Source organism: Scyliorhinus canicula, chromosome 9 (assembly GCF_902713615.1).
Source record: "Scyliorhinus canicula chromosome 9, sScyCan1.1, whole genome shotgun sequence".
NCBI classification, from domain to species: domain Eukaryota; kingdom Metazoa; phylum Chordata; class Chondrichthyes; order Carcharhiniformes; family Scyliorhinidae; genus Scyliorhinus; species Scyliorhinus canicula.
The window spans coordinates 15,585,288-15,605,061 of NC_052154.1; the positions used below are offsets into that span (position 1 = coordinate 15,585,288).

Sequence of the window (19,774 nt, forward strand, 5' to 3'; positions counted from 1 at the left end):
CTGCCCTTAAGAAGAAGTTAATCTACTCTCCATTATTCTACCCTAATCCATGTACCTATCCAATAGCCGCTTGAAGGACCATAACATTTCCGACTCAACTACTTCCACAGGCAGTGCATTCCATGCCCCCACTAATCTCTGGGTAAAGAACCTACCTCTGACATCCCCTCTATATCTTCCACCATTCACCTTAAATTTATGTCCCCTTGTAATAGTGTGTTGCACCCAGGGAAAAAGTCTCTGACTGTCTACTCTATCTATTCCCCTGATCATTTTATAGACCTCTATCAAGTCGCCCCTCATCCTTCTCCGTTCTAATGAGAAAAGGCCTAGCACCCTCAACCTTTCCTCGTATGACCTACTCTCCATTCCAGGCAACATCCTGGTAAATCTCCTTTGCACCTTTTCCAAAGCTTCCACATCCTTCCTAAAATGAGGCGACCAGAACTGCACACAGTACTCCAAATGTGGCCTGACCAAGGTTTTGTACAGCTGCATCATCACCTCACGGCTCTTAAATTCAATCCCTCTGCTAATGAACGCTAGCACACCATAGGCCTTCTTTACAGCTCTATCCACTTGAGTGGCAACTTTCAAAGATCTATGAACAGAGACCCCAAGATCTCTCTGCTCCTCCACATTGCCAAGAACCCTACCGTTAACCCTGTATTCCGCTTTCATATTTGTCCTTCCAAAATGGACAACCTCACACTTGTCAGGGTTAAACTCCATCTGCCACTTCTCAGCCCAGCTCTGCATCCTATCTATGTCTCTTTGGAGCCGACAACAGCCCTCCTCACTATCCACAACTCCACCAATCTTTGTATCATCTGCAAATTTACTGACCCACCCTTCAACTCCCTCATCCAAGTCGTTAATGAAAAACACAAACAGTAGAGGACACAGAACTGATCCCTGTGGTACGCCACTGATAACTGGGCTCCAGGCTGAATATTTGCCATCCACCACACACTGTCTTCTATCGGTTAGCCAATTTGTTATCCAACTGGCCAAATTTCCCACTATCCCATGCCTCCTTACTTTCTGTACAAGCCTACAATGGGGAACCTTATCAAATGCCTTAATAAAATCCATGTACACTACATCCACTGCTTTACCTTCATCCACATGCTTGGTCACCTCCTCAAAGAAGTCAATAAGACTTGTAAGGCAAGACCTACCCCTCACAAATCCGTGCTGACTATCCCTAATCAAGCAGTGTCTTTCCAGATGCTCAGAAATCCTATCCCTCAGTACCTTTTCCATTACTTTGCCTACCACCGAAGTAAGACTAACTGGCCTGTAATTCCCAGGGTTATCCCTATTCTCTTTTTTGAACAGGGGCATGACATTCGCCACTCTCCAATCCTCTGGTACCACCCCTGTTGACAGCGAGGACGAGTAGGAGGGAGGGCTTCAGGTATTTGGATAATTGGAGCGCATTCTGGGGAAGGTGGGACCTGTACAAGCAGGATGGGTTGCATCTGAACCAGAGGGGCACCAATATCCTGGGAGGGAGGTTTACCAGTACACTTCGGGAGGGTTTAAACTAATTTGGCTGTGGAATGGGAACCGGATTTGTAGTCCAGCAACTAAGGTAGCCGATGTTCAGGACGTCAAAGCATGTAGTGAGGCAGTGGGGAAGGTAACACTGACAAAGGAGAGTACTTGCAGGCACGGAGGTGGGTTGAAGTGTGGTGGTCATCATGGAAACTTGGATAGAAGAGGGGCAGAAATAGTTGTTGGACGTTCCTGGTTATAGATGTTTCAATAAGGTTAGGGAGGGTGGTAAAAGAGGTGGGGGTGGTATTGTTAATTATAGATAGTATAACAGCTGCAGAAAGGCAGTTCGAAGAGGATCTGCCTACTGAGGTAGTATGGGTTGAAGTCAGAAATAGGAAAGGAGCAGTCACCTTGTTGGGAGTTTTCTATAGGCCCCCCAATAGCAGCAGAGATGTGAAGGAACAGATTCGGGCACTGGTTTTGGAAAGGTGCGGAAGTCACAGGGTAGTAGTCATGGATGACTTCAACTTCCCAAATATTGAGTGGAAACTCTTTCGATCAAATAGTTTGGATGGAGCGGTGTTTGTGCAGTGTGTCCAGGAAGTTTTTCTAACACAGTATGTAGATTGTCCGACCAGAGGGGAGGCCATATTAGATTTGGAACTTGGTAATGAACCAGGGAAAGTGATAGATTGGTTAGTGGGGGAGCATTTTGGAGATAGAGACCACAATTCTGTGACTTTCACTTTCGTGATGGAGAGGTGCGTGCAACAGGGCAAAGTTTACAATTGGGGAAGGGTAAATACGATGCTGTCAGACAAGAACTGAAGTGCATAAGTTGGGAACATAGGCTGTCAGGGAAGGACACAATTGAAATGTGGAACTTGTTGAAGGAACAGATACTACGTGTCCTTGATATGTATGTCCCTGTCAGGCAGGGAAGAGATGGTCGAGTGAGGGAACCATGGTTGACAGGAGAGGTTGAATGTTTTGTTAAGAGGAAGAAGGAGACTTATGTAAGGCTGAGGAAACAAGGTTCAGACAGGGCGCTGGAGGGATACATGATAGCCAGGAGTGAACTGAAGAAAGGGATTACGAGAACTAAGAGGGGGCAAGAAAAATCTTTGGCGCGTTGGATCAAGGAAAACCCCAAGGCCTTGTACACATACGTGAGAAATATGAGAATGACTAGAGCGAGGGTAGGTCCGATCAAGGACAGTAGCGGGAGATTGTGTATTGGGTCAGAAGAGATAGGAGAGGTCTTGAACGAGTACTTTTCTTCAGTATTTACGAATGAGAGGGGCCATATTGTTGGAGAGGACATTGTGAAACAGACTGGCAAGCTCGAGGAGATATTTGTTAGGAAGGAAGATGTGTTGGGCATTTAAAAAAAACTTGAGGATAGACAAGTCCCCCGGGCCTGACAGGATATATCCAAGGATTCTATGGGAAGCAAGAGATTAAATTGCAGAGCCGTTGGCAATGATCTTTTCGTCCTCACTGTCAACAGGGGTGGTACCAGGGGATTGGAGAGTGCCGAATGTCATGCCCCTGTTCAAAAAAGGGAATAAGGATAACCCTGGGAATTACAGGCCAGTTAGTCTTACTTCGGTGGTAGGCAAAGTAATGGAAAGGGTACTGAGGGATAGGATTTCTGAGCATTTGGAAAGACACTGCTTGATTAGGGATAGTCAGCACAGATTTGTGAGGGGTAGGTCTTGCCTCACAAGCCTTATTGAATTCTTTGAGGAGGTGACCAAGCACGTGGATGAAGGTAAAGCAGTGGATGTAGTGTACATGGATTTTATTAAGGCATTTGATAAGATTCCCCATGGTAGGCTTATGCAGAAAGTAAGGAGGCATGGGATAGTGTGAAATTTGGCCGGTTGGATAACGATCTGGCTAACCGATAGATGTCAAAGAGTGGTGGTGGATGGCAAATATTCAGCCTGGACCCCAGTTACCAGTGGCGTACCGTAGGGATCAGTTCTGGTCCTCTGCTGTTTATGATTTACATTAATGACTTGGATGAGGGAGTTGAAGGGTGGGTCAGTAAATTTGCAGACGATACGAAGATTGGTGGAGTTGTGGATAGTGAGGAGGGCTGTTGTCAGCTGCAAAGAGACATAGATAGGATGCAGAGCTGGGCTGAGAAGTGGCAGATGGAGTTTAACCCTGAAAAGTGTGAGGTTGTCCATTTCGGAAGGACAAATATGAATGCGGAATACAGGGTTAACGGTAGGGTTCTTGGCAATGTGGAGGAGCAGAGAGATCATGCGGGTCTACGTTCATAGATCTTTGAAAGTTGCCACTCAACTGGATAGAGCTGTGAAGAAGGCCTATGGTGTGCAAGCGCTCATTAGCAGAGGGATTGAATTTAAGAGCCGTGGGTTGATGATGCAGCTGCACAAAACCTTGGTGAGGCTGCATTTGGAGTACTGTGTGCAGTTCTGGTCGCCTCATTTTAGGAAGGATGTAGTAGCTTTGGCAAAGGTACAAAGGAGATTTTCAAGGATGTTGCCTGGAATGGAGAGTAGGTCTTATGAGGAAAGGTTGAGGGTGCTAGGCCTTTTCTCATTAGAATGGAGAAGGATAAGGGGAGACTTGATAGAGGTTTATAAGATGATCTGGGGAATAGATAGACAGTCAGTGACTTTTTGCCCGGGTAGAACAAACTATTACAAGGGGACATAAATTTAAGGTGAATGGTGGAAGATATAGGGTGGATGTCAGAGGTAGGTTCTTTACCCAGAGAGTAGTGGGGGCATGGAATGCACTGCCTGTGGAAGTTGTTGAGTCGGTACATTAGGGACCTTCAAGCATCTATTGGATAGGTACATGGATTACGGTAGAATGATGGGGTGTAGATTAATTTATTCTTAATCAAGGACAAAAGTTCGGCACAACACTGTGGGCCGTAGGGCCTGTTCTCTGCTGTATTTTCTATGTTCCATGCTCTATGTTCCTACAGGGGGACATGAACCCACAACCATCTGACTCAGAGGTGAGAGCATTACTGTTGACACAATCCAATTGACCTGCATCACAGAGACAGAGAAGTTGATTGTACATTGAAGGCTAAGGCTGGTACAACAGAAGTATAGCATTCATGAGAAACCCTCCAACTATAATTAGAGCACGCTTCACTCGGCTCTGCTGAGATGATCCTAAAATTGTCACATGCTCCAGGGTAGATTCTGGTTCAGGCACCTTACTGCACAAACAGTAAAAAAAATCAATCACAAAGTTATCCTTGAGATTCTTCCAAATTATGCAAGCAGGTCTTGTATTTGGTATTCCTCTGAAATGTCAAATAGATATATACCAAAGGTTGTCAACATTGGAAATTGATGTTTTGTTGAGTGCTTTGAAGGAACTCGGTCAATTTTAAATCAAGGTAGAAATACAATCTCCATTTGGAGATTGAACAAGCCGAGTGAAACTATTAGCAATTCCAATGACAATGTAAAGATAACATGGTCCACCTTTGACAACAGGACAATGATACATTACTGGCGGGATAATCAATTTTTATGCAATTTCTGACACATAGGCTGAACCATCAGTTTCTAAGCAATTGCCAAAATGTTGCCCTATCCTTTAGCAATACCTCTGTCGAATTGGTTTAACTCCAAATATTTCAAGATGGCAACTGATGAACCATTTTTGGAACCTAGGCATGATCGGATATATCGCGCGACAATCACCAAGCAGGAATTTTCCCTTCCAGTCAGGGAACACTTCAGCAGTCAAGGGCATTCAGCCTCTGAGCTCCGGGTAAGCGTTCTCCAAGGCAGCTTTCAGGACGTGCAACAAAGCAGAATCACCGAGCAAAAATCTATAGCCAACTTCCGCATACGAGTACGGCCTCAACCGGGACCTTGGATTCATGTTGCATTACATTCACCCCCCCCCCCCCCCCCCCCCCCAACATATGGCCTGGGCTTGTGAAATCATACCAACTGTCCTAGCTTGAGACACCTCTTTAACCTGGGGTTACCCCTCTCTCTGGATCTGTAAAGACTTAATTACCTGCAAATGCTCACATTCTAAGTATTGTCCTACATCTTTGACTTTGTCTATGTATACGTTTCTGGAACCTACCTCTTTATTCACCTGAGGAAGGAGCTGTGCTCCGAAAGCTAGTGATTTGAAACAAACCTGTTGGACTTCAACCTGGTGTTGTAAGACTTCTTACTGTGCTCACCCCAGTCCAACGCCGGCATCTCTACATTAAGTTTCTATGATTCTATAAATGAAGAAGACATTATTGACTGTAAGACAGATACAGCCTTACACAGTATTTATTCCATTTAGATGTATTCAGTTCGCCAGCACATCAGGATTTCCGTAGCTGCTGCATGAAAGAGAGAAGCTTCTAACCCCTTTGATTATGAATGTCTGTGAAAGATAATGTAAATGTTCAAGCATATGTGTGAAAGGTTGCTGGCAACAATATCTGGAACCAGGTCTTAAATTGGATAAATCAGACATTCTTGAACTTATCACTTCAATGCATCACACTTTTGTGTGATAGGAATCTGAAACCTCAACCAGAGTCCAGTACTGCCCCAACATACATCATTCCAGGTCACCATTTCAAGAAGTGCTCTCTCCTTTGCTAACTAAATTGGTTGGAATAGAGCTAAGTTGTTCTATATTACTCAAAGGGAGATGCTTAATAAATTCCAGGAAAGCTATGTGCGAATTGATACAATTGCAATAGTATCATTCATTCCTTTAGTGATTACACCTCGGAACCTTTCCCTTTTGTTTCTGAAATCTAAACACTCCATCCTATCTGCATTTTCACCAGGTTGAAAGCAAGTCTCATTGCACCATTTCATATTTAGGAAGAAAATGGTGCTGATAGTTCCAGATGAGATGTTGGCAATGCCACAAACACAGACATTGGGTTAAATAACCTCCTTCTTAGCTATAGTGTCCAATGATGCCCTTCTCAAACTCATTCTTCCCTGCAATCTACAAGTTAGCAGTCCCGTTACAGTATTCAAAAGTGAGCAGATGTTCTACCCTGATCAATAGTTATTCCTCAATCAACGTCAATTGAAAGAAAAAGGAAAGCAAAATGTTGTAGATGCTGCAAATCTGAAATAAAAGCAGAAACTGCTGATACATCTCCAACAGAGTGTCACACCTGTGAGCTTTTGTCATTTTGATGATCAACATTTTCTGTTTTTATTTTCGCTAAAAACACAGGTTATTTGGTCTTTGGCTCGTTGTTGTTTGTGGGGCACCGTTTTCTTCAAACTAGCTGCTGTGTTCCCTACATTACAATAGAGATACCATTTCAAAGGCATTTCATTGGCTGTAAATCACTTGGGGATGACCTGGTGTTGTGGACGGCGCTACATAACTGCAATTCCTTCTTTGCCGGCATTCCTTTCAACATTTGCACTGTCTTGCCTTGGGCCCACCACCTAGGTTTCTCCGTCTGAAAGATATACATTCCTGTCACCAACCTGTCACTTACTGTCGCATCCTGCTATTCACTGCTCACCAGCAACTCAAGTTCCAGAATAATCATCTATGAAGGGGCCCACACTTTGCACAATATTAGTTGGTTTCCAATATGTCGCTGCAACCTGTGCATATTCCCACATGCCTACCCGATTGTATCGCCAAAATTGTTGTGATAATACTTGTGCACAAAGAAGAAAACGTGCAGGAAAAATCAAGAGGGAAACGCAAAGTCGAGAGAAATCTGGCCAAATATGGTAGCACTGAAGGTATGGAATAAGAGGGTGAAAGCAGGTCTGTGATGATTAATGAAAGTGTGAATCACTTCAGGAAATTTCAGGGTTTGGCCATCAGTCAGGCAATACTCAGGAGATAAGTGGACACACCTAGAGGATACACCTGATATTCATCCAGCGGCCACAGCTGTGCAAAGCATGCATACAACTCAAAGGACTGACGATTCCATAAATCCTGGGAGGATAGCTTGAGTTGTTTACACCACCAGCTCATTTGAAACACAAAAACGTTTGAAACATCAGCACGCCAGGCAGCTTCCGTGGAAAGGAAAACGGATGACCCTTTGCTAAGGTTTTCACATTGGTTGCCAACTCACCATGGTTCGCACAATAATGGCGGTTTCCGTTGCTATCGGCAGTTATGGTGCGGCACAATTAGTCATCATGATAATCTTTATTAGAGTCACATTAGGCTTATATTAACACTGCAATGAAGTTATTGTGAAAATCCCTCAGTCGCCACACTCCGGCACCTGTTGAGGTACACTGAGGGAGAATTCAGAATGTCCAATTCACCTAACAAGCACGTCTTTCGGGACTTGTGCGAGGAAACCAGAGCGCCCGGAGGAAACCCACGCAGACACAGGGAGAATGAGCAAATTCCGCACAGACAGTGACGTAAGCTGGGAATCAAACGCGGGTCCCTGGGGCTGTGAAGCAACAGTGCTAACCACTCATCTTCCTGATATATTTGACTTAAATGGGTGCGAGTTATTGATCGGATCAGACTATAGCCTTTTAGAAGGGATTGTAAATTAGAACTTTAGTCAACTCAATCTTCCGTGTAGCAGGTCCCAAATCATGTCAATTCCAAAATTTGTCATAAAGCACTTGCACTTTGAGCACCCAGTGCGTTTAGAGAGTTCTACTGCGCCAATGAGGATATCCTTGAACTTCCACTCATATACCTCTCTTTTTAAGGTGCTGAGGCAAACTTTGCTCCGAGTTCGCTGTTTGCTGATCACAATAACCTTTTCTTTGTCCTGAAAAACCAGTATGAAAATAACCATATCACAAATATTACAATGTAAATAGATGCAGTCCTATCACGAGCATATTCGATGAATATGTGTATAATCCAGCTACAATCTTTAATGCATTTACAGGACAAAAATCAACATGGGGAGGACCAATTATTCGGAACCTTTTTAAAAAAAAAATACATATTTCAATTAAAATGTTGTAAGCATGTTCTCTACAATGTTGTGGCATGTTGCTACTGGGAATATGACAGGTACTGATGCAAACGTATATTTTGACGTAAAAGTGTGAATTTCTTTGCCCTCCAAAGCACATCGCTGAACCATTGAACATGTGACTTTCAAAAACACCAACATTTTAATGAAAAAAATTGTCAATATTTCGCTCTCCCAAGCACATTGCCAAACCATTGATCATGTGACTTTCAAAAATACCAACATTTTAATTAAAAGAATTGTCAAGATTTTGCCCTCCAAAGGAGTGATTAGTCGGTTTACCAATCGAGATAGTTGACTCAAAAAATACCAATGCTAAAGGGGGAATGAATTGAAAATGTGCTCCCCAAAGTTGTTTCACCGATGAGAATGTTGACAGCACGGTAGCTCAAGTGGATAGCACTGTAGCTTCACAGTGCCAGGGTCCCAGGTTCGATTCCCCGCTGGGTCACTGTCTGTGCAGAGTCTGCACGTTCACCCCGTGTCTGTGTGGGTTTCCTCCCACAGTCCAAGGACGTGCAGGTTAGGTGGATTGGCCATGCTAAATTGCCCTCAGTGTCCAAAAAGGTTAGGAGGGGTTATTGGGTTATGGGGATAGGGTGGAAGTGAGGGCTTAAGTGGGTCGGTGCAGACTCGATGGGCCTCCTTCTGCACTGTCTGTTCCATGTCTAACATCACTTGAAAAAATACCAATGCAAAAAAGGAATTCTAGTGGGAAAATAATTGCTCTCCAAAGCAATGGCTAAACCATTGGGAGTGTCCACCCGCCCCCCCCCCCCCCCCCAAAAATGAAGAAACACAAAAAAATGTTTTTCTCTCTGTTCTCAGGTGGCATGGGGAGAGGAAAGCCCGGGCAGGTAAGTCATTGCTGGGGGAGTAGTAGTCCCCCCCCCCTCCCCCAAATCTGGCTACTCGTCCTCTGCCTCCCCAGCACGTGGGGTTGGCCGTGTTAGTTTGCACGGTGCTGCAGGATTGGATGGGGCGTCTCGTTACTTCCTCCTGTTACAGTGTAGCCAGAGAGCGACGCTCGCACCGGATTCTGCGCATTAACCCAGTCCCCTGTATATGTGTGTGTGTGTGTGTATGTGAATGTGTGTGTGTCAGCTTGCAAAGGAGCACTGAAGCAACCCGGCCGCCAAAACAACAGCAGCAGCAGCAACACCACCACCAGAAGCAGCAGCAGCAGCAAGCAAGCCACCACGTCTAAAAGCGGGATGGCTTCAGGAGATCTGTACGAGGTACTGCTCTTAATATTTTATACGTAGAAATATTGCTGATCACCCCCCCCCCCTCCCCTTTCCTCCCTCCCTCCACCTCCCCGACTCCAACTGGATACAACACGAGGGGGGAGCGTTAAGAAAGTAGCTGAAGCTCTTCCGAGGCTGGCTTGCTTGCATTTTTTCCCCTCCTCTCTCTCTCTCTCTCTCCCCCTCTCTCTCGCCCTCTCTTGCACACGGGGAGGAGGAGGAGGAGCGGGCGGGGGGAGAAGCTATGGGATGGGAGCGCTGTCGCCCTGCTTTCTCTTTTAATGCTTTAAATGCTATTGCTTGATGATAGGCCTTGGGGAGGACAGGGGGTGGGTGGGGGAAATGAGAGAGTTAGCGGTTGCATCTGAGGGGGGATAGGTGCAAGACTACAATGATTAGAGCCTTGGAAGGGAGAGGAGGAGGAAGGAGGGAGGGAGAGGAGGAAGGAGGGAGGGAGGGGGGAGAACTCCAGGTTGGCGAGGTGGTAGGAGGAATGAGTGCAGCATGAAGTGTGTACGCACTAATTCAATGACAGGACGGCTGACGACTTTTTTCTCTTCGCATCTAATGTGCAGGAAGCTGAAGAGTGGATGGAGTTTCAAATCTCATCATCACTCTTTATTTTGCACCCTTTTCTCTCTCTCTCTATCTCCCTGTAGCCTTCAGCCCCGTGAGATCTACTTTATATATATTATCCTCTCTCTCCTGCATTAAGCTGGCTGGGAGAATTAGGCTTTAACAACATGCCGTAAGGTGGCTCCTTATGGGTTGGCAGGTTGCACTTTTTACTGATGCACACGTTTTAAAAAAAAATACGTGTGCTGTGAAGCACATTTAGCAGCTCGTAAGATGTGCTTGCTGTGGATGGTTCAGGAAAGTCTGCCACCAGTTTTATAATTAATAACCCAGCTTGGGGAGAGTGATTTGAATTTACTTCCAGCAGTTGCATTTTAAGGTGCAGTGTGTGTTTTTTTTATTAGTCACAGGTCAAGCATAACTCCCCCCCCCCCCCCCCCCCCCCCCCCAATCCCGTTGCAGTGTCACAAGCTTTTTGGATGATGGATGTGTAGCATCTACATGGAAGGCTTAATTTTATTTTGGTGGGAAGCTTGAATGAGCCTGGTGTGGATTTGTTTTTTTAAATCAGGCAATATTTTGGTAAGGGAAGAGATACAGGGCAGGGAGGCACTGCCTGGTGGTGGCTTCCTGGGGGAGAATGGCTTAAGAGTAGCCACTCTGCAATAACTGATGGTCAACATATCCCCCAGCCTTGGTTATTGGAGCTGATCAGATTGTGTGAAGCCCCCCCCCCCCCCCCGTGTATGTGTGTGTGTTGGAGAGAGACGGAAGGAGTGGGGGCGTTATGACCGCCTCTGTTGAAAAATGCAATGGAAATGTACGCGCCATAGGACAAGGCTCCACTGGAAACTAACGCGTTGGTGAATTTCAGAGGAAGAACTGGCTGGCTGGCCAGAGGCAGTGGTGACGATGGCCAGGAGTTGGGAAAATCAGACCTTGCTGTGTGTCACCCCCCCCCCCCCCCCCCTCTCCCAAACCTCTGTAACCGACTAGCACAGCCAGTTAGCCAGCTAGTTAGTTAGTTAGTCCTTGGGGTGGTTTTGGAAGCTTCTTGCGTTGGGCATTTGAGCACCAGCTCTCTTCACTGCGATAACCCATCATTTCAAGGGGTTGCCCCACTCCACGGTGACCACCTCCCAGAGACTTTGGTCTCCCAGTTTGCTGGCTTTGGAAGGACGCCCTGAGGATTTTGCGGTGGACTCGTTGAAACCAGCTTGATTTGCGCCTCATTCTGTTACACGGGGGTTCGCTCTGAATGTTGCAGTTGCGATGGATGCTGCTGCACCCGCGGGGAGTTGTCGCCAACGTGTCACCAAGATGCTTCCTGTCCAGCGATGTTCTATTGCCGAGTGTCGCATCTCGGACCTGTTTCACCTCAATTAAACTCAAGTCTTGTCCGCATCGGGGTAGCTTTCCCGTGACACCCACCAACCCCTCTCCTCCATCCAACCAACCTCCCACTGCCACCCTTTACACTAAAACCAAAGTGGAGAGGTGGGTTGGTTATTGGAGGACCAGAGTCCAGTACTGCCCCAACATACATCATTCCAGATCACCATTTCAAGAAGTGCTCTCTCCTTTGCTAACTAAATTGGTTGGAATAGAGCTAAGCTGTTCTATATTACTCCAAGGGAGATGCTTAATAAATTCCAGGAAAGCTATGTGCGAATTGATACAATTGCAATAGTATCATTCATTCCTTTAGTGATTACACCTCGGAACCGTTCCCTTTTTATTTCTGAAATCTAAACACTCCATCCTATCTGCATTTTCATCAGGTTGAAAACAAGTCTCATTGCACCATTTCATATTTAGGACGAAAATGGTGCTGACAGTTCCAGATGAGATGTTGGCAATGCCACAAACACAGACATTGGGTTAAATAACCTCCTTCTGAGCTATAGTGTCCTATTATGCCCTTCTCAAACTCATTCTTCCATGCAATCTACAAGTTAGCGGCCCCATTACAGTATTCAAACGTGAGCAGATGTTCTACCCAGTGTCCCGATCAATAGTTATTCCTCAATCAACGTCAATTGAAAGAAAAAGGAAAGCAAAATGTTGTAGATGCTGCAAATCTGAAATAGAAGCAGAAACTGTTGATACATCTCCAGCAGAGTGTCACACCTGTGAGCTTTTGTCATTCCTTTAGTGATTACACCTCGGAACCTTTCCCTTTTGTTTCTGAAATCTAAACACTCCCATCACTCGGATACCAGGTAGCAGGAGGATGGTGGGGACAACACTTGGGGAGGCCAGACCAGGTGGCTTGGAAGTGGAGAGAGAAATTGCTGGCTGGACCACAAGCTTTGAGTGTCTCCAGTGGAAAGAGATCCATGGAAGAATGATGCTGCTGGAGTAGAAAATGATTCGAAGACACAATTGAAAGGGAGCAAGGAAGCAGACGAGGGAGAATAGGTGCTGGAGGCAGAAATTAAACCCAAGTAATAGATTATTTTAAAATCAGAATCACACCTTTTCGTTAAATATGCAGAGAACCCTGCTTTCTTTTTGAAATAGCCAAATATTTGACCAATTTTCAAGTTGGCTTTCACAACATTGTTGTGACATTTCAGTAACATTTGACCCCCAGTGTTTTATGAGGCTGGATTTTGTAACCAATCTTTGTGCAGTTTTAGGATGGCCTTTCAATGACATTGAAGCGGCACGGCATCGGGTGGCACAGTGGTTAGCACTGCTGCCTCACAACGGCGGGGACCCGGCCTTGGGTCACTGTCTGTGTGGAGTCTGCACATTCTCCCCGTGTCTGCGTGGGTTTCTTCCGGGTGCTCCGGTTTCCTCCCACAGTCCAAAGGTGTGCAAGTTAGGTGGATTGGCCACGCTAAATTGCCCCTTAGTGTCCAAAATATTAGGTGGGGTTAAGGGGATAGGGTGGTGGGGATGTGTGTCTGGAAGGGGCACTCTCTCAGAGAGCCGGTGCAGACTTGATGGGCTGAATGGTCTCCTGGTCTGTAGGGAATCTACGACATTGGTCTGTTTTTAAACAATGTCTTGTCAGCTGTAGATGTATCCTGAAACTTATAAGAAAAGTGGTCTGTACGCTTTTTTAACAAAAGATGCTCATGAGTAAAGCACAAGTCAGATCAAAAGCAGATTGTCTGGTCTGTAACTGGGCAAGTGACAGCTCTTCAATATTTAACCTTTGTTTGAAAGTATTTGGACTCCAGTTCTGAATCTAGGTGCGGAGGTAGTGTATTGATTTGAACCAAATGTATGAGATTTCAATGACGGTGCAAGCATGAACGTGACAGTCAGGAATAGACCGGATGGTCCATCAAGTCTGGCACACATTACAATGGCATGGGCATCATGACTGAACCCTTCCTCCTGTAGTTGTGTAAGTAGTTGAAACCAGCCGAGGCCCAACACTTTGTCTTCAATTTCTTGGCTTTGCTGTTGTCAAGAACTGGTCCAGCTCCCCCTTGCAGAGAGTTGGCAGTGTAGTCCAGAGACTCTATGTACCCTGGGAAAGGAAAGACGGCCTAACATTCAATCTATTTATTCCTCATAGAACATAGAACAGTACAGCACAGAACAGGCCCTTCTCACATCCTTATGGTCCACCCCAATCTCTTAAACTGCAGTGTATATTCGTACAATCTCGACAGTGCAGAAGGGGCCATTCTGCCCATAGAGTCTGCACCTGCCCTCCAAAAGAGCACCCCACCTAGGGCCAAACCGCCCCCCCCCCCCGCCCCGCCCTTTCCTCGTAAGCCCACCTAGCTCTTGGACACTAAGGGGCAATTTAGCATAGCCTCTCCACCTAACCTGCACATCTTTGGACTATGGGAGGAAGCCAGAGCACCCGGAGGAAACCCACACAGACACTGGAAGAATGTGAAAACTCCACAAAGGCAGTCACCCGAGGTTGGAATCGAACCGGGTCCCTGGCGCTGTGAGGCAGCAGTGCTAGCCACTGAGCCATTGTGATAGTCAGTTAGCTCCTGTTTGTTCATGTATTTTACATCTGTATGTGCAATCCAAAAGGGATCCATTGGATCCATCCGGCCAACTGAGCTAAAGGAACGTGTGCGGTTTGATTCCCCAGTGTGGGTTGACAATAATGTCACGCCAATTGGGCCCTTTGGATTAAACAGAAGAGAAGACATCCCGGATTCCCGCTCTTCCCAGCGATTCACCGAGTCCTGCTTGGAAATGCAAAATGAGGACTTTAGAGTTCAGTAATGTGGAGAAGCTGAGGTTATGGGGAGATATGGATGATAATGGAATAGTGTGGATGGGCTTTAGATTAGTTTCACAGCTCGGCGCAACATCGAGGGCCGAAGGGCCTGTACTGCGCTGCAATGTTCTAATTTCATTGTTTTAGGACCGTGTCAACACATGGAATAATACCATGCTGTATGGTGCATGTTTTAGTCAAGTACATTTTGATGCAAATCTAGTTTGTGGTGGAATATTTCTTGTGGTAATTTACGTGACAAACACAACGCTACTTTGCCATGTTACAATACCAAACCAAATGCCGGTGGACCAGGAACTCAGATGAGCAATGTTTCGGATGCCTATGAAAATGGAGCTACTTGTTTTTCCTAAATAAAGCTGGACTGACCTGTACTTGTGGGTTATTGGGTCTCTTGACTCAGAATGTTTGTTCCAGAAGGCTGGTTGTAAACGTAAATGTGATTCCCTTAACGAAAATGCAACATCAGTGGTGTTTTCCTTGAAGTTGTGTCTTCTCTTCATTGTAGTGCTACATAGAAGATAGGCAAATCTCTTTCAATGCTTTTGCATGCAGATCATGCTGTGAGATGTTTCCATAATCAAGATCTATTTTTAAAAAATTATGTAAACAGATTGTTCGCCTGACCAGAATAAAGTGGCTAAATTTCTTCTTTCTTATTGAGTGATGTTCAATGAATTGTGGCCAAATACTTTTGCTTATACCTTTGACAGTAGCACAAAAATGGAATTTTGACTAAGAAATTGATCATTAAAAGAGGCCAAAAACAAGGATAACTGTAAATATGATGAACTTAAAAGGCTTTTGAGTACAGATATTTGATTGGCCATTGACTTCTAATTGTTTTTACCTTCCGTACAAACTGTAGACACAGTTGTAGACATTGTTGAGTGGTATTCCCTTTTGTTCAAGTATCTTTGGAGCTATTGTGTCATTTCATTATGACATTAATTTCTAGTTCACAGCACCAAGTCTGAAATAGTGCTCTGGGAGATCGATGCTACTGACAAGCTGCACCTTCTGAGAGGTTGCCTATTGTATACACCCAAGTCTGAGTGCTGTTTAGTTCTGGAACATAATACTATAATTAACTTGATTTGCTGATCTGAATAAAATTTTACACATGAAAGTAAGCAAAATTTGACTGCATTGTGCTTACACTTGAAATTTGCATCAATGAACACCATGAAGTGTCGCTGCTAAATTTGGAACATCCTCAAACAATTCAGATGAACTCCGGAGGACACCGCGATTGCAATCTCGAAACCAGACCGGCGGCAACTGTAATGAAGATAATTTCCTCCAGGATTTGGGTTTGCGGATGTTTGATCCAATGGAGCAGCTGGAAGACTTTGCACTGGGCAAACTCGAGTTTGTCTCTGACCTAGCGATTGCTTCCGCATCCTCCCCTCCGCTCAGCAAGTGGAGAGTAATGCTGCATTGAGACCACCCGAGAGACAAAATGCCAAAGGCACTGTTGGCCTGAAGTTGTGCAAGATGGAGAAGGGGTCTGCAAAAAACCCCTCGCTAGTATTCGTGACTGTTCTGGACTGATGTTGGGAATGCAGCCACACCGACTCTCTAATGATCCTGGCATTAACAGGTCCTGCTTTAGTTTTGTGCTTGGGCTCTTAAGATCTTTGACGCCTTTCTCATAGCTTGGCTAGAATGCGTTCTGTAGGGCTGGAGCAACTTCAACCAATCCACTGGTCAGTTGACTTTGGCATGTATTGAATCGAATAACAAATGATAGGTATACCCGGGTAGACAGGGTGGCAATAGTGCATGAGTAGCAGGATCCTGTAGCTTCTGACAGTGACAAATCTTCTTGCATATTCCGACTCAACTGCCAGCTCTCTCTAGCCAGCTGTGTCACCTGCTTGCTTGAAAGTAGCTCGAGTATAAACACTGAGCTAGGAGCTGGATGTTTGTAATCAATAAAAGAGCTTCATACCACTGCAGAAATGTGAATTCATGGTCTTACCACCAATCTTTGACAACCAGAGTTTAGTCAACTTGGCTACTGATGGTAACTTCCCACTAATTCAACAAAACAAAATAGTCCGGATGCTGGAAATCTGAAGTGTTTTGGTTGTCCGCCCCACTCCCACTCTGACCTCACTGTCCTCGGCCTCCTACACTGCTTGGATGAAGCTCAACAACAGCGTCCAGAGAGCACTAGCACTCCCTCATTATTTGATTAGGCACTTTCCAGCCTTCAGACTCAACGTTGAATTCGACAATTTCTGATCATAACTGCTCCAATTTATGTCAAATCAACAGATCAGGGTATTGCTGGCAAGACCATTTAATGCATATCTCTAATTTCCTTCTTTAATGCAACTGGATGGCATGCTGGGCAAACCTGGTTAAGAATCAACCACGTTGCCTCTGGCAATGATTCTGTGGTCTTACTCTCTGGGGCAGTCTCTTTGGGATCGGGAATTACTTGCTTTCCCTCTGGTTCAGTGGATTTTGAGGCGGACAAGTCCATTGTGAGGTCTACGACTCTGCCATATGCGGGGCAGGTGCCGCTACAAGGGTTGGGTCGATGGGTTATTTGAAGGTTTGTGCGCTCCCTCTAATGCCTCGACTTCACTCTGTAAGTATCTTGATGTGTTCTGCGCTCTCCTGGATGAGCCTCCGCCATTTTTGGTCGCTCACAAGTGTTACGAGCCATGCTGCTGTTAAATCTGCAGGTATCCCAGAAACCCAGCAGGGTAACTTGGAACCCCAGTTTATTGTGGTGTATGGGTTTTTTTCTGGTATAATAGGGCAGCACAGTGGTTAGCCCTGCTGTCAAACAGTACCAGGGACCCGGGTTCAATTCCGGTCTTGGGTGACTGTGCGGAATATGCACATTCTCCCCGTGTCTGCATGGGTTTCCTCCGGGTGCTCCGGTTTCCTCCCACAGTACAAAGATGTGCTGGTTAGGTGGATTGGCCATAACCAATGCATGGGGTAACAGGGATAGAGTGGGGAGTGGACCTACGTAGGGTGCTCTTTCAGAGGGTCAGTGACTCTATGGGCCAAATAGCCACCTTCTGCAGGATTTCTATGAATGAGGAAGTTGTGGAACCCGGTGAGGACAGTCCAGTCATTGTCTGAATAATTCCTAAAAAATATTTATTAACTTAAAACCAAAACACACACGACAAGAAGGGCTATAATACATTGTGACACTTAAATAGACTGATGACTTGACTATCAACACATAATTTTACATGAAACAATCCTAGATTCCCAAACCTACATTACCTGAACGCTGAGATATCCCTTTTCCCAAACAACATCCAGTACTAAGTAATTTCATGAGCTAAATCCATGAAATAACTACCACAAGCAGGTTAAGGTGGCCACTTCTGGGAAATAGTCCGCTGGTTCAGCGAAGGTGGAGAATAGCTGCTTCTTTCAGGAGACTCTGTAACTTGCTGCAGTTCTGACGTTAGCTTCTCTCTCTTACCGAGGGTTATACTGTTTCTTTCCCTTTGAACCTACAAGTCACAAGGGTGATGGAATTCTCCCCACTTGCCTGGATGAGTACAGCTCCAACAACACTCAAGAAGCTCGACACCATCCAGAACACAGCGTCCCCCTTGATGACTACCCCTTCCACAAACATTCAAACCTTCCACCACCGACGCACAGTAACAGCCGCGTGTACCATCAACAAGGTGCACTGCAGTAACTCACCAAGTCCCCATTGGGCAGCATCTTCCAAACCCACGACCATTAACATCTAGAAGGACAAGAGCAGCAGATACCTGGGAACCCCACCACCTGAAGGTTCCCCTCCAAGTCACTCACCACCCCGACTTGGAAACATATCTCCGTTCCTTCACTGTCGCTGGGTCAAAATCCTGGAATTCCCTCCCTAAAAGCACAGTGGGTGTACCTACACCACAGGAACTGCAGAGGTTCAAGAAGGCAGCTCGCCCCCAACTTCTCAAGGGTAATTAGAGATGGGCAACATGCCAGCGAAGCCCACATCCCATAAAAATGAATTAAAAAATATATAATTCACCCTGTGGAGCTGGCTTTTGGTAGTTATCTCCACACTTCGAAGTTAATCTTTATAGCCCCACTGTTTTCCCTAATCATATTTGTAAAATACTTGTTCGTCACTGATAGGCAGACACACATCTCACTGTTTCTCCAGACGTCTGACTTGAATCAACTCAGTGGGATCTTTGATCTCTTCGGGAGACTTTGAGCAGATCCCTAAAGAGCCAGTTGCTTCGGGAGTCTGGTGTCAGGCAAAGAAACCACATGTCCGGCCCAGCCGAGAAGGTCTTCAGTGATTAGTGTCCTGATGCTGGCGAGGTTGGAGTGGGAGAGGGTGCTGCTGTTGAACCACCTTTTTGCCACTGGATTTGGAGGACCATGCGAGGGCACCACTAGTGGCTATTCTCCAGTGCTGTGAGGTGCTGCTGTAAGTTTCCCAAATCTCCGAAGCATATAGGATCACAGGGATCACTGCTGACTGTTAAAGCGTGATCTTAGTCTCGGGCTGAAACCCCAGTTCTCAGTGGGCTGAATTGGCACAGCGTAGGTAGTGTTGAATGCCATGGTTTCTGTCTGCCTTCATCAAGAGGAGGCTTCTCAAGATACTTCCTGAGAAAATGATGCTCAGTTTCCAGGATCACCCTGTTGGTCTTAAATGATTGAAGGGCGTTTTGTGCTGTGGGAGCTGTTGGAAGAGGACCTTCCAGGTGTTAGTGCTTGGCTTCAAACTCCTGCACTCCCGGTATCAAGAAGATGTTTTCTGTTTTGGTCTACACTGGATTCTGCTGTATGTCATTTCCAGCTGCTCTGGAGATAGGATTGTATGAACAGGAGAAAGCCACTTAGCCCCTGGAGCTACATCTGCCACCACTCAATGAGATGATGGTTGATCTGTAACCTAATGCCTTTTGTTAATACGGGCGGTACGGTAGCACGGTGGTTAGCACTGTTGCTTCAGCGCGCTAGGGTCTCAGGTTCGATTCCCGGCTTGGGTCATTGTCTGTCGGGAGTTTGCACCTTCTCCTTGTGTCTGCATGTGTCTCCCACAAGTCCCGAAAGACGTGCTTGTTAGGTGACTTGGACATTCTGAATTCTCCCTCTGTGTACCCGAACAGGTGCTGGAATGTGGCGACAAGGGGATTTTCACAGTAACTTAATTGTAGTGTTAATGTAAGCCTACTTGTGACAGTAAAAGATTATTATTATTATCTTGAAATTAATCCACTTTTTGTTTGATTGTATCTT

At 45.6% G+C, this 19,774-nt stretch overlaps 1 protein-coding gene across 1 annotated transcript in view; it reads left to right on the top strand.

The window, feature by feature from the left end:
- The first annotated feature begins 9,508 nt into the window (after nt 1-9,508).
- The window catches only part of LOC119971106 (chromodomain Y-like protein 2), a 156,290-nt gene continuing 146,024 nt past the window's right edge, over nt 9,509-19,774 (top strand). The window contains exon 1 of the mRNA XM_038806261.1: nt 9,509-9,714. Coding sequence (XP_038662189.1) covers nt 9,691-9,714 — 24 coding nt within the window. The 5' untranslated portion in view covers nt 9,509-9,690. The remainder of the gene's footprint in view (nt 9,715-19,774) is intronic.